This window comes from Coloeus monedula (genome assembly GCF_965178545.1).
Source record: "Coloeus monedula genome assembly, chromosome: 4".
Classification (NCBI taxonomy): Eukaryota; Metazoa; Chordata; class Aves; order Passeriformes; family Corvidae; genus Coloeus; species Coloeus monedula.
In genome coordinates, this window is record NC_138784.1 from 61,385,450 (window position 1) to 61,398,064 (window position 12,615).

Here is a 12,615-nt window from a genome sequence, read left to right on the forward strand (position 1 = left end):
TGAAGCAATTTAACGGGCCATGCACAGAACATAATTTTGTGAAGAACATAGACCTGTTTGACCTGTACACATTTATATTACCCTCAGCATGTATATGAAAGTTTAAGCACCATATTCTAGAAAGAAGAATTCAACGTCTGTTTTAGTGTTTTGTATGTCCACCCCAGCCTTCCATTTGTGAACTTGTCGAGTCTCTACCTCTGCTAAGTTTGCCTGTCCCAATCCATGATAAAACACACAATATAAGGAGGGAAATAATCTGCCATGTCACAACAACATAGGAAAAAATAATCAATAAACCCAGCTATTCTGCCAGCAAAGGAAGATCACTGAGAAAGTCGAATTCTCATCTCCATTGCTGAAGAGAGTTTGTATGGGACTTGCATCCATTATTTTTAACTTATGGTAATGACTTTATAAGCTCAGGAATAAAACTATGAAATGAGCTGTATTTCTGAATCCTTTGTCACAGCTGGCTCAGTTTTCAGTCTTGTATAATTTATCTGCAACCACCACTTGCTTTTCCGTAATTCATTAGCATCCCATGGCAGCAGCAGCTTCTACATACACCAGCCCATCACTGATGGGGGGCATTCCATACTCCCACATTTTCAGGGAACAGGGAAGTAACCCCACTCAGACAACCCGCAAGCTTTCTGAATATAGAGCCAGTTGACAGTTTCTGTTCAACTCTTTGTTAGTTGTCTACTCCTCATGAGCACAAGTTAGTGGACTGGCAGTTTGGAGGGGCAGTGACTGTTGGAGACAATAGTCCAAGCCTTGAGAGCTTAAACTCAGCTTAAACCCCAAATTTTAGCATTGCCTAAACTAATAAATAGTATCCCAATTAAAAAAAAAAAAGAAACCTGCAAGATATTTAGACATTTTACACACTCACATAGGTAGACACTTGTAATTAGGTAGTACCTGCAGACAACACAATTCTTCTAAGTATTGTGTACCCCATTTTGGTATCCATCCGTAATCAGGAGGGGTACATAAACTGAAATGTCTCTGAGAAGAGCTCCATGGCATAGCTCCAGGAGTGTTAACAAAGCTCAGTGTAGCACCAGAGACACCCATGTCAGCTCTCAGCAGGCAGTGAGGTGGCTGGAATTGGTGTTCCTCCATTGATGCTGCACTCAGCCAGCATTACCCTACCAGGGCAAACACCCTTGTTAAGGCACCTGCATGCTTTAACAGGGGAGCGGTGCTTTGGTGATGCTCCCTAAAGAACAGCATGCAAAGGAATACTTAAAAAACCAGATGATTAGCACATTAAATACATTGTCACAGAACATAGGGACCCAGCTATAAAACACGTAGCATGAACATTACAAGTGAACACAAAAGGATGGCAATGTACCTTTGAAGTACACGAGATGATAGAGGGACCTACGCATTCTGACAGCAGCAAAAAACCTCTGGTGATCAGGGCTGTGGGACAGACAGTGGCCTCAGTGTGCTGGAAGTCAAACACAAAATCCCAAACGCACCCCACCTAGGGAAAAAAAACCCACCTAGAACAATTGACCACACATCATAATTAAGCATTTAGTTGTTAAATTTATAAATTCTGCAGGTATAATCCTGCCTCTGAAGCACTGGAGGTCCAAATAAGGTCTTGAAGATACTTCAGCTTCCTCTTTCACCTTGTGATAGAGGAGATGAGGTATGAAAGTTCAGAAGAGACTGCAGCAGAACATTAAATGTTTTGAAAAACGTATTTTTTTCTTATATTTTTGCGTTTCAGAAAACAGCCTTGGTTGATTTAATGGTAACATTAGAGATCTAAATTAACTAATTTTTAATGTGTTCAGAAAGACAAGTGTATCTTTACAGGGTGAACAAAATCTACTTTTATTACCAGTTTTTGTAAAGAACTCATTTAACTTGGATAATGCAACCACACCTAGGGAAAACCTGTGGTCTTGCAGGGCATAGTTTTCAATGCAAACAGACCCAAATCATCTGCCTGACTGAATGATACTTTGGAGACTTCAGGTCCCAAAATAATTTCCTGTAAATCCACCCATGAAAACACCTCATTTGGGTCTCACAGTAAATCACAATTTAACTTATGTCAACAGTAGCAAGCTATTCTCAACAGTAGCAAGCAAGTCTCTACACCAATGAAATAGATGGACAAGAAGCAGAAACTGGGAACCCAAGTTTGGAAATTGTGTCAAAACTTTTATGCAGCGATCATTACTATTTCTCCTGTATTAAACAGACTGGACAAACATTTTACACATGTTCAAAAAAGGCAATGGTTTAAGTAAACCTGTCTGCTGTTATTTTAAACTACCAAAACATTGTAGTTCAGCCAGTAAATCTTATGATATATTCCATGTACCAAATGGACTGTCAGAAAATGAAAACAAGTCTCTTATTTTCCATGGTCATTCTCACATGCTGATGTTACACACTTTTGAAGACTCAAGTCCTTCCAAGCTCCATTTTTTGCTACTGCCTCACATTTCCCTTTAGAGACAATGATGCATTCTGTAAAGCCATCTTTAAAGCAAGAAGTCAGCACAGCCATTTGTCCCAAATCCTTTGATAAACCTTGTAATTCCCTTGGTACTTTGTAACTAAATTTGCTATTGGTCTGCTTGGTAAGAAAAGGATGGTATTTGTACTACCGTGTTTTAACTAAGGGAAGACTTAACTGAAATCAAAATCAGAAACAGAAGCTGTATATAACTGTATTAAATACAGAAACAGATAAAACCAGGTCTACATGTCAGTTCACTCGTCTGTTTACTGTATGGACAACATTTGAACTCTAACTCAGACTACCTCTCCCTCAAAATATATTTTGTTTTCCCAAACATTATGCATAAGAAAAACTCTCCCAAAGATCTTTTAAGTACACAAATCATAATACCTCAGAGAACTTCAGAAAAAAAAATGCAGACAGCTACACAGTTTTATGTACATCCCAGAAAAATACTACAGCATAAAAATAACAAACAGTATGGATTTCTACCTAATTAGGACATTAGTTTTACTTGAACAGGATGCCTGCCTGCGATTAAATGATACACATGCAGGGCTGCTGCACCTGGTCACTACTGGAAATCAATAGTCCTCTTAGTTCCCTTTGATGGCCTTTCCTAGCACTGGTTCAAAAAACCAAGACAAGATTTATGATCCTTTCAGAATGCTATGTAAGCTCTATTAACAATTTAAGTGGAGACAATCTATGGTGCAAATTTGTCTGTGAATTCTGCACTTGGAACAAGTTCAGCATCACATGTATCAGTGTTATGAAGTAAAAGCACCACTTCTTATCCTTTAATGCCAGCAATGGATGACATCAGACTGTCAGGTGCTAACACCACCACAGCATTATCCACACTGACCTTATTCTTCATTGTACACATCTCTGGTGCGCCTGCTCCACATTGCCATTGGCTGCCACACTGCTTCTCTGCCCCTTCCTGTCCTCAAAGGGTGGGCAGCAATTCTATCCCAGTAGCAAAAAGAGGGAGATGCTGCTGATTATTTATGGAAAATTTCCTTTTCCTAGTCCATCAGAAATACTTGGGCTGTAAAGACACCTTTTCTGGCAGTAGTATTGTTAAAGGGATATCATCCATCAGGTTGCCAAACCAAAACAAATCAGAGCACGGTTAATAAAAATTATTTACAATGTTTGAACCCTGTCTGGGACTACCAAAACATTTGACGAAAGAGTAAATATACATTTCCAAGCCTTTTGTTTAAGTTCAGCTTACAGTACTGGCAATTTTCCCTTGTCAAGAAAAGGGACAGAAATGCCAATGGCAAATTCTGCTTGGCATGGCAGAGTTGCTCTCTGTGCTTAGAACACAGCTCAGGTTACCCTTGTGTCCAAGCTTGGTTAAAGCTCAGATGTTATCAAACTACTCAGTACTACTTCACTTCCTCTGAAATTTATTTCCACATTTTCACAAAACATCTTTTGTTGACATTCTGCAAACAACACTATCCAATAAGGTGCCGATTTTTTCTTCCTGTGGAGTAACTTTGTACATCTGCAGAAAAAAAAGAAAAACAGGAAATATGTATAAGGAAGAAAAAAACTGATGACATACCTTCTAAAAATACGTACACAAGAAAAGAGTATTCCCCTCTTCCCCACTTTTACATTGGAAATTCCTATCTTCTTGTGACTACAAGACAAAATTTGGACTGAAGCAAATTCTGAAACTGCAAGAACAAGGAAAGCTATGAAACTGAATGAGAGCAGCACTTCTAACTCCACATGTTAAATGCTACGATTTGTTCAATTTTATTCATATGTCTCCTATCAATACTTTGACAGACATCATAACGATTACTTAAGTTACTTGAATTTTATCATGTAGGACACATATGCTTCAAGATACCTATTTAGCATGTGGTAATCTGTTAAGAGCATACATGCCCTAAGACAGCTCCTAACAGCTAATTGACATGTTTTTACTTTAACCACCCCTACTGGGACTATCTATGTACTTAAGATTATGAAACTGCTCAGGACTGAAATTTTTAATTAAATGAATATTTGCCTGAGAAAACAGGAAGAAAAAGTGCTTGGATGGTAGGCAGCAATTTGGAATTTATTTTTATGGTCAAATTCCCTGACAACATTAATAATTTGAAGACTTAAACTTTGTGATGTTAGGGTGTGACAACTAAAACTTGTTTCAACTAAAAAATTCTAAGAAATAATCAAGGTCCACTTAAAATGAGTTGTCCACTTGTGCTAAAGAAATACAGATCCTAAGTTAATTATGTCTGTTGATATTAAATCAGACAACTAAATAAACTATCCCTTTTCTCCATGTCAGTCTTCTCTTTTGGCTACACACCTTTTTAACTTTGGCAGTGTCTGTTAGTTGGGGGAGCTCATCTAGGGAAACCTGCTGGCCTTCCACCTGAGATGCTATATCTGCCAGATTTACAGTCTTGTCTCCATCCACAACCAGCACAATGAGTACTGCTGTGTCGCTGTCTGAAATGCCGAACTTTTTAAATGCATCTGAAATCTGAGAAAAGATTAAAAAAATTAAAATATTATGAGTCACTTTTTGACTACATATAAAGAACCTTTTCATTTACTGTGTCAGATACACCAAGAGTATAAATTGACAGACATTTTACATTAATGGAATTCTGACAAGCTACAAACCGTAACAGCATATTAGCGTTATTAAACACTAACTTCTACTAGTAGCCAGGTAGGCTGTTAAATGAATACATGTACTTGGTTTGGATGTGTGGATCTTAGCAAGCTTTTCTGGCAAAAAAGAAATTTGTTCAATAAATCTTACATTGTTGCTTGGTGAAAGGCTGAAAATAATTTCTGCATAGAGTGTTCTGGTCTTCATTTTACCTATCTTCTGTAGATGCACTGCTTTGTTGGCTGCCACAAGAATCTGAAAAGGATCTACAATCTGTAAAACACAACAGAAACAGTTATACAGAATTTTAACATACTGTTTTGAAATATGAAAAAAATCCTGACCACTTCATTTTTATAGCCTAATTCTAACAAAAAAGGACTAGATTCTAAAACTATGTATGGGTTTAAATGGGAACAAAGGCACCAGATAGTCGATTCTTGACAGCATGAATCAATTAGCATTAGAGTTTACACACGAAGCAGATTTAAACCGCTCCACCAAGCAGGATGTGAAACGAATCAAGACAACAATTGTTTTGGCCAATCCTGCCAATGCTGTGTTTTACACAGACCAACCCTTCTGCTGTAGGACATAGTAATGAAATCAAAGGAGGGCATTTGCGCAGAGCCTGGAGGACGCGCAAAGCGACTGAGAGCATGGGTCGTCCTTCACTGAGCTCCCCCGAGGATTTCCACACCGACAGGGCGGCACACGCGTTCACTCACCATCGCGGGGTTTATCAGTGCTCCGTCAATGGATCCTTCCATGGCTTTTTTCCGCAGAGCAGCGGCATTTTTCACGTGCTGGAAGAGGAGCAGCGTGACACTGCGGCCAGGGAACAGCTCCAGCCGGTGCGTTCGCTCCATCCCGGCCGCCCCAGGGTATCGGTGGCACGGAGGCGCCGCTCGTCCCGTGGACAACGCAGCGCTACCGACAGGCGGCCACTCAGACCGGGGGCTCAGCGCTTCCGAGAGGAATCCCCAATGTCCGGGCCCCGCCACAGCCGCTGCCCCGCGGCCCTTCCCGCCCGGCCGGGTGCCGCCCCTCGCCGCTCGCCCCTCCCCGGAAGGGCGGTGCCATCGCGGCCGGCGCGGAGCCGGCATGGAGCGGGCCGAGGCCTACGGCTTCTCGGGCGCCCTGAGCGGCGTCTTCCTGCTGTCGTGCCTGCTCTTCGCGGCCGTCAGCCGCCGACAGCGCGGGCCCTACATGGACGAGGTGTTCCACGTCCCGCAGGCGCAGGCCTACTGCCACGGCCGCTTCCTGCAGGTCAGGGAGGAACTCATCCTTGCAGCAGCAGTGTAACAGCCGCTCGGGGTCGAGGGTGGCCGAAGGCGGGTTTTGTACCGGGGTGGAGGAGCAGCGCGCCTGGCAGCGCACACAGAGTTCAGAACCCTCCGGGCAACAATGCCAGGAGCTGTCTGGGCCTCCGGGCCGAGCGAAGGGGCCGTAGCGGGGTGGGGTAGCCGGGCCGCTGTGTCGGGAGCGCTCCGTAACGCTGTGTGTGTCGCGTCGCAGTGGGACCCCATGATCACCACGCTGCCCGGCCTGTACCTGCTCTCGGTGGGAGTGGTGAAGCCCGCGGCGTGGCTCCTCGGGTGGACGGGAAGCGTGGTGTGCTCCGTGGGAATGCTCAGGTTCATCAACCTCCTCTTCAGTGCTGGGAACTTCTATTTACTGTATTTGCTTCTGTTCAAGATCCATCAGAAGAATAAGGTACGGTCAGAGTAAAATAATTTTATGCACTTGTACAAGCAGCTTGGATGGCTTAGTGTATGTTCCCTTCACTACATAGGTGAGCTGTTCTCAGTTTTCTATAACTGCAAGTACCACCACCAGTTTGGCCAAGAAGGCGCATTCCTATTCTCTAATTTTTTTTAATATCTTTTTTCTCGTACAAGGTGCAGTCCTCTAAAATTTCATTCTTGCGCATAACTACAGGGAGTCCCATTGAAATAAAAGTTAGTACATATGCAGACTTATTATCCGAAGGTCTGAATGCTCATCTTCTTGGAGTTACTAGGAGTCCTCACAGAGCTTGAACAGCAGCTCCTCAGCTGCTGTGTGAGCAGCCTGTGTTGTTTATGTGGACTTCTTCTTCAGCTGCAGGCATTTGATTTTGTCCGTGTTGAATTTCATCATATTTTTGTTATCCCATTCCTCCAGCCTGTGTGGGTCACTTTGGATGACACCTGTACTCTTTAGTAAATTGCCTGGTCCCACCCATGTAGTGTCAACTACAGACTTGATGACAGTGTACTCTCACTGCTTTCTTGTCTTTGATAAAGACATTAAACAGGACAGGTCCCAGTACAGATCCCCGTGGTACTTGGGTTGTTACTGTCCTTTGGGTAGAGTGTGACCAGTTCACCATCCAGCCAGTTTTTACCTGTCTAGCTGTCCGTACATCATACCATAACAGTTCAGCTTGGATACAAGAATGCTGTATATTAAAAATTCTGGAGCATCCACCACTGCAGTAAATGGATGGTTTTAGTGGTTAATGGCTTCTTTAAAATCCTTCATGTTAGTAAAGTTACTTAGTTTAACTTTTAACCTTAAAACATTTTTTCCTGTTCCCTGATAACTGAAGGATTCCTTTACTATAAATAAAATTTCTTTTGGTGTATTTTCTTAGAGAAACCTCTTCATTTTTAAGCACATGATAAAACTACAGAATTAGATCAGATAAAATAAATTGTTTCCACTTTTAATTTTATTCTTGGAAGTGGAAACATAAATGTAAGAAAAAGTTTCATGACAGTAGTCTAAGCATTAAGTAATACTTGGACACTTCGTTGACCTCAGCATTTTCTCTATTCCCCTTTCCTGTAAGGTGGTGAGTGGCTATTTCACCCCACACTACATCATTCAGAAACATCATGCAACATTTTATCATGTTGTGGTTTGTGGTGTATCATGTAGTGAGTGGGATGATTGGGAAGAGTTTTTAACTGCATGTCTCCTACCTTTTTTAAAGTTTCTTTTCTGACTCATGAATTATAATGAGGATAAATAATAAAAGCTGCATTAAAGATCAGAAACTTGGAAATGACCTCTGTGTGGGCTGGGTTCAAGAGAGGTGATAGTAGAGGCACAGAATGGTGCTGTCTCGCAGATGAACAGAATCTCATTATGAGATTGCAGGGGCATAAACCATTGATTTTACTTTCTTCTCCCTATTAGTGCAGCCTTTTTATCCAAGGAATGGGGGCAGTTATGCTCCCACCATGATTTTAATACCACAAATACGTGCACACCTGACATGTGAAAGAAGTTGGTGTATTTTTGTTGCCATATTTTTAACTCACCTGCAGTAATGTTTTGTACTTTCCACTTGGATTTTAACATTGTGTAACTGTATTAACATCACAGGAGCTTAAGAAATATATAGCATTTGTGCAATAATGGAAACAAAGAGCATAGGAGATGTTATATCATGTTAATGGAATTCTCAAGAATGATACTAGTTTTCTTTTAATTTATTATTTTATTAGACATTGTCTAACCACATTTTTCTGCTTCTTTTTTAGGCTGTGTCTGGTTTCCAGAGAATCTTGTCTACATTAACTCTTGCAATGTTTCCCACCCTTTATTTTTTTACATTCCTTTATTATACAGATCCAGGATCAGTATTTTTTACTCTCTTTTCCTATTTAATGTGCCTTTATGGTAACCATAAAACTTCTGCTCTCCTTGGATTTTGTGGCTTCATGTTTCGTCAGACGAATATTGTGTGGACAGTTTTTTGTGCTGGAAATGTTGTTGCAGAGAAGCTAAATGAAGCCTGGAAGATTGAGTTGCAGAAAAAAAAAGATGAAAAGATTTCTTCCAGGAAAGGATCATTTTCTGATTTGACCAGAATACTGCAGTTTCTTGTTGAATATCTCATATCACCTAAAAACTTAGTTACACTTAGTGCTTTAACTTGGCCATACATCATATTAGCATCTCTGTTCTTTGTTTTTGTCTTTATCAATGGTGGAATAGTTGTTGGTGATAAAAGTAGTCATGAAGCCTGTTTGCACTTTCCTCAGCTGTTCTATTTTCTGTCCTTTACAGTTTTTTTTTCATTCCCTCATTTATTGACCCCTACTAAAATCAGGAAATTCCTTTTGTCATTGCGAAAGCACCCTGTGCAGTATAGCTTAATTGCTGTTATCTCTTTATTCCTGATCTGGAAATTTACCTACGTCCATAAGTATTTACTAGCAGATAACAGACACTATACATTTTATGTCTGGAGAAAAGTGTTCCAAAGACATGAGCTTGTAAAATACCTGTTAGTTCCATTCTATATATTTGCTGGCTGGAGTTTTGCTGATACACTAAAATCAAAATCGATATTCTGGATCTTAATGTATTTTGTATGTTTATTAGCAGTCACAGTTCCTCAAAAACTGCTAGAATTCCGTTACTTTATTTTGCCATTCTTAATATATAGGCTCAATATTCCATTTCTGTCTCTATATAGACAACTTCTGGAGCTGGCTTTTTACATTTTAGTAAATGCTGTTACCTTTTATCTTTTTCTAAACAGAACATTCAAATGGGAAAATAGTGATGAAGTACAGAGGTTTATGTGGTGACTTTTTTTTTGGTACTTTTATACCTGTAGGAAAACACGGTTCTGTTTCAGGACTGGACTCTGGAATGAAACAATATCTTTTGCATCATGTAAGGACTGTTTTCCCTAGTTGGAATTGGGAAGTAAGCTCTTTGCTTATATTGTTGCAACCAAATGCAAGATCTGTTATAATGTGAAGATACTCCAGATGTTGAATTCATGAGAATTTTAAAATTCAATATGAGGGGAAATGTGAGAACACCTTCCTGTAATTACTGTAAAATAAGGGAGATGTTTACTGTCATTTTTCATGATAAAAAAGTATTATATGACATGCCCTTGAAGGAATAACAGTTTATAAGTATGTTTCAGAGGTTTCTCTTTTAAAAAAGAAGGATTTCAGTGTTCAACCTTTTTGTTTATTTATCTGTGTGCATATTTATTCCTCAGATCAGGCCATTTCCTTCTAGGTTTACTAGTTGTCAGGTATAAATCACTGCGAAAGTACAATGTTTTCAAAACCTCCTATGTCTCATTGAGTTTTCATCACTTTTTTTGTCAGTAAATGCTTACATTAGTTTTATAAACAGAATGTAGGCTCTTAAATCATTAGAGCATTTTGAACATTTTATTTCAAACTGGTATTTAGAAAACACAGTGGAGGCTATGTGCGTGTGCGTTCTTTGAGGCAATAAATGTTACTGTACAAGAAAAGATAAATTGCAGTTGATTATGTGACCTATAAGAAGGGGAGTAATTTACAGATGTCAAACTGTAACATGCAGTGGATTGCAGCCTCTTAAATAATTGAGCTTTTATGTCCTGTGGTTCTGGGCTTACAGGTTTGTGCTGAAATCAGCTCTGAGTGCACTCCTGAGTTGCATTGAGTATTTCAAAGACCTTTGATGTGTAATCTTCAATAAGTACTAATGGCATTACTGAACTAGTCTTTTAAGTATTTTTCATGTTTATACAAACTTAATGGAACTTGAGTGTATATATTTTGTTTTACAAAGGCAAAATGCAATGTATATGTACATATATGTATGTATATGTATTTAAAAGCATCTAGTGTGCATTATCAGAAAAAATGAAGCCTGTAATGGTTCCTGTCAGTAATGACTTTATTAAGTCTGAAAAATATTTGATTGCTAAAGTGTGTCGCAGAGGAGGGTGGTGTCCAAAACTTCAGGTACTGTGTAGCCTCTTTAAATTCGTTATTGTTCTGTAATGAAAATACTGCAGCCAGATCTGTGCAAACATCATCTTATTGGCAGTCAAGTCACTCTGAAATTGATTTGTTTTTCGAGGGGTCAGTACTGGTGAGTTACAGACTCAGGTCAATACTGTTACTGTTTTCTTTTACAACATTAAGACATTAAGATCAGTGTCCTGTCTCCAGTTCCTTCCCTGTACACACTGTGGGTGTGGTAAGCTCAGATTCTGATCAGTGCCTTCGCAGCCCTGTTTCTCCTAAGGAAATCCTCAAGCCACTCTTCAATGAGTAGGTATTTAAGATATTTGCCAGGTCACTCTTTGCTTCTTGGCCTTTTGCCAGCCTGGTAATTTGTTGTCAATGTGTACCATAGGGAACACCATTTTCAATCATTCCCTATTTGCTTCTTCAAATTGAAGGGACAAGAGAAACCTGAAATGGGTTGCTTTTGAAGAATCCAGCATGGTTCTGGCAGAGTCCAGATATTGTGTTGCGATTTCAGTGTCACAGATTTGGGAGGGGAAGTCTTGCGTGCCTTCTGCTTCCAATTTTGTTTTTGTGTGCCATGCCAATAAAATCATAAGATAAAGAGCATTTGCTGCCTTGAGTGCAACTTCATTTGTGCCCTGAAATACTGAGTTGGAATGGTAACATGGGAAGGCATGGGGCTCTGTCTAGTATTCTAAATTGTATCTTAGATCTGAGGGTTTTCTCTGGTTTTACATTGGGGAGCAGGTGTCCATTCCCTTGAGGAAAAAAAAATTCCCTTGCAGAGATCCCTGTGTAGTCCACAGGTGTTTTGTCCAGCATGTCTGTAGTTACTGGTTTCAAATACCTTTGATGATCAACACTGTTGAGAGACTGTTAGGCTTCCTACTTTTAACAGAAGTAGAAGCTGTGTTTCAAGTGAAAAGAGCTGGCTTAAACATGTACAACTTAAAAAGCTCTTTTTTGTAGTGAAAAGTGAATGCAAGATGTCCACCAAAATTTAGAGCACAATACCTTTCTAATGAGCTCCACCCCAGGAGACAATAGAAAAATTACACAGAGAGATGCCTGTGACCTGTTGGGGCTGTTTAACCAGTATTATGAAATGGTGTAATATTTTGTAATGGAATTTATCACTATACTTACAGATTTTAATTTAAAAGTACAATTATGCTTAATCTGTTTTGCTCATTTGAAAGCAGGCTGAGCTCATAAAAGTTTATTTAAAGAGGGAAGTTGATGAATTACTAAAGTATGAAAGGAGAACGTATTTGTGGAATAAAGCTATGTTTTTACTTTTGCCTATGAGCCTGAGGGTGTTTGCAGGTAATATTCAATGTTGGCCAAGTCAGTCCAGAAATCAGGGTGGTTATATTTGTATCAGAATTGGTCATAAAGAAAGGTCTCCAAATTCCGTCAGTATTTCCTAGAACTTTGACAAATAGCACTAGCACTATTGAAATTCATTGAAAAATGGATTTTAGTATTTTGCTCCTGAAATATTATCTAGTTTATTAGCTGTTTTCCTTAAAGACATGCAGAAAGGGTTGTATTTATCCTGCTTTATGTTGCTAAGGTCTTCTAGATTCAATAGAACCATAATTGCTTACTTTAGGTTAATTCTCAGCAGGTATCATTTGGCAATGAAATGTCTTAAAACAGCTTTAAAACGTTCATGTCTTGTAAATTTT

The 12,615-nt window shown here is 39.6% G+C and overlaps 2 protein-coding genes across 2 annotated transcripts; one reads left to right on the top strand and one right to left on the bottom strand.

Moving 5' to 3' along the window:
• Positions 1–1,983: 1,983 nt before the first annotated feature.
• On the bottom strand, positions 1,984–6,180 carry TPRKB (TP53RK binding protein). The gene is made up of 4 exons (XM_082279667.1): positions 5,882–6,180; positions 5,304–5,426; positions 4,842–5,018; positions 1,984–4,022 (listed from the first exon to the last, which is right to left on the bottom strand). Exons 1-4 carry the CDS (start codon positions 6,020–6,022, stop codon positions 3,936–3,938), a joined length of 528 nt encoding a protein of 175 aa, XP_082135793.1. The 5' UTR covers positions 6,023–6,180; the 3' UTR covers positions 1,984–3,935.
• A 77-nt stretch (positions 6,181–6,257) lies between these two features.
• ALG10 (ALG10 alpha-1,2-glucosyltransferase) lies at positions 6,258–12,321 on the top strand (the record flags this gene model as incomplete). The annotated part of the gene is made up of 3 exons (XM_082279661.1): positions 6,258–6,422; positions 6,672–6,869; positions 8,687–12,321. 3 exons carry the CDS (start codon positions 6,258–6,260, stop codon positions 9,740–9,742), a joined length of 1,419 nt encoding a protein of 472 aa, XP_082135787.1. The 3' UTR covers positions 9,743–12,321.
• Between the last annotated feature and the right edge of the window lie 294 nt (positions 12,322–12,615).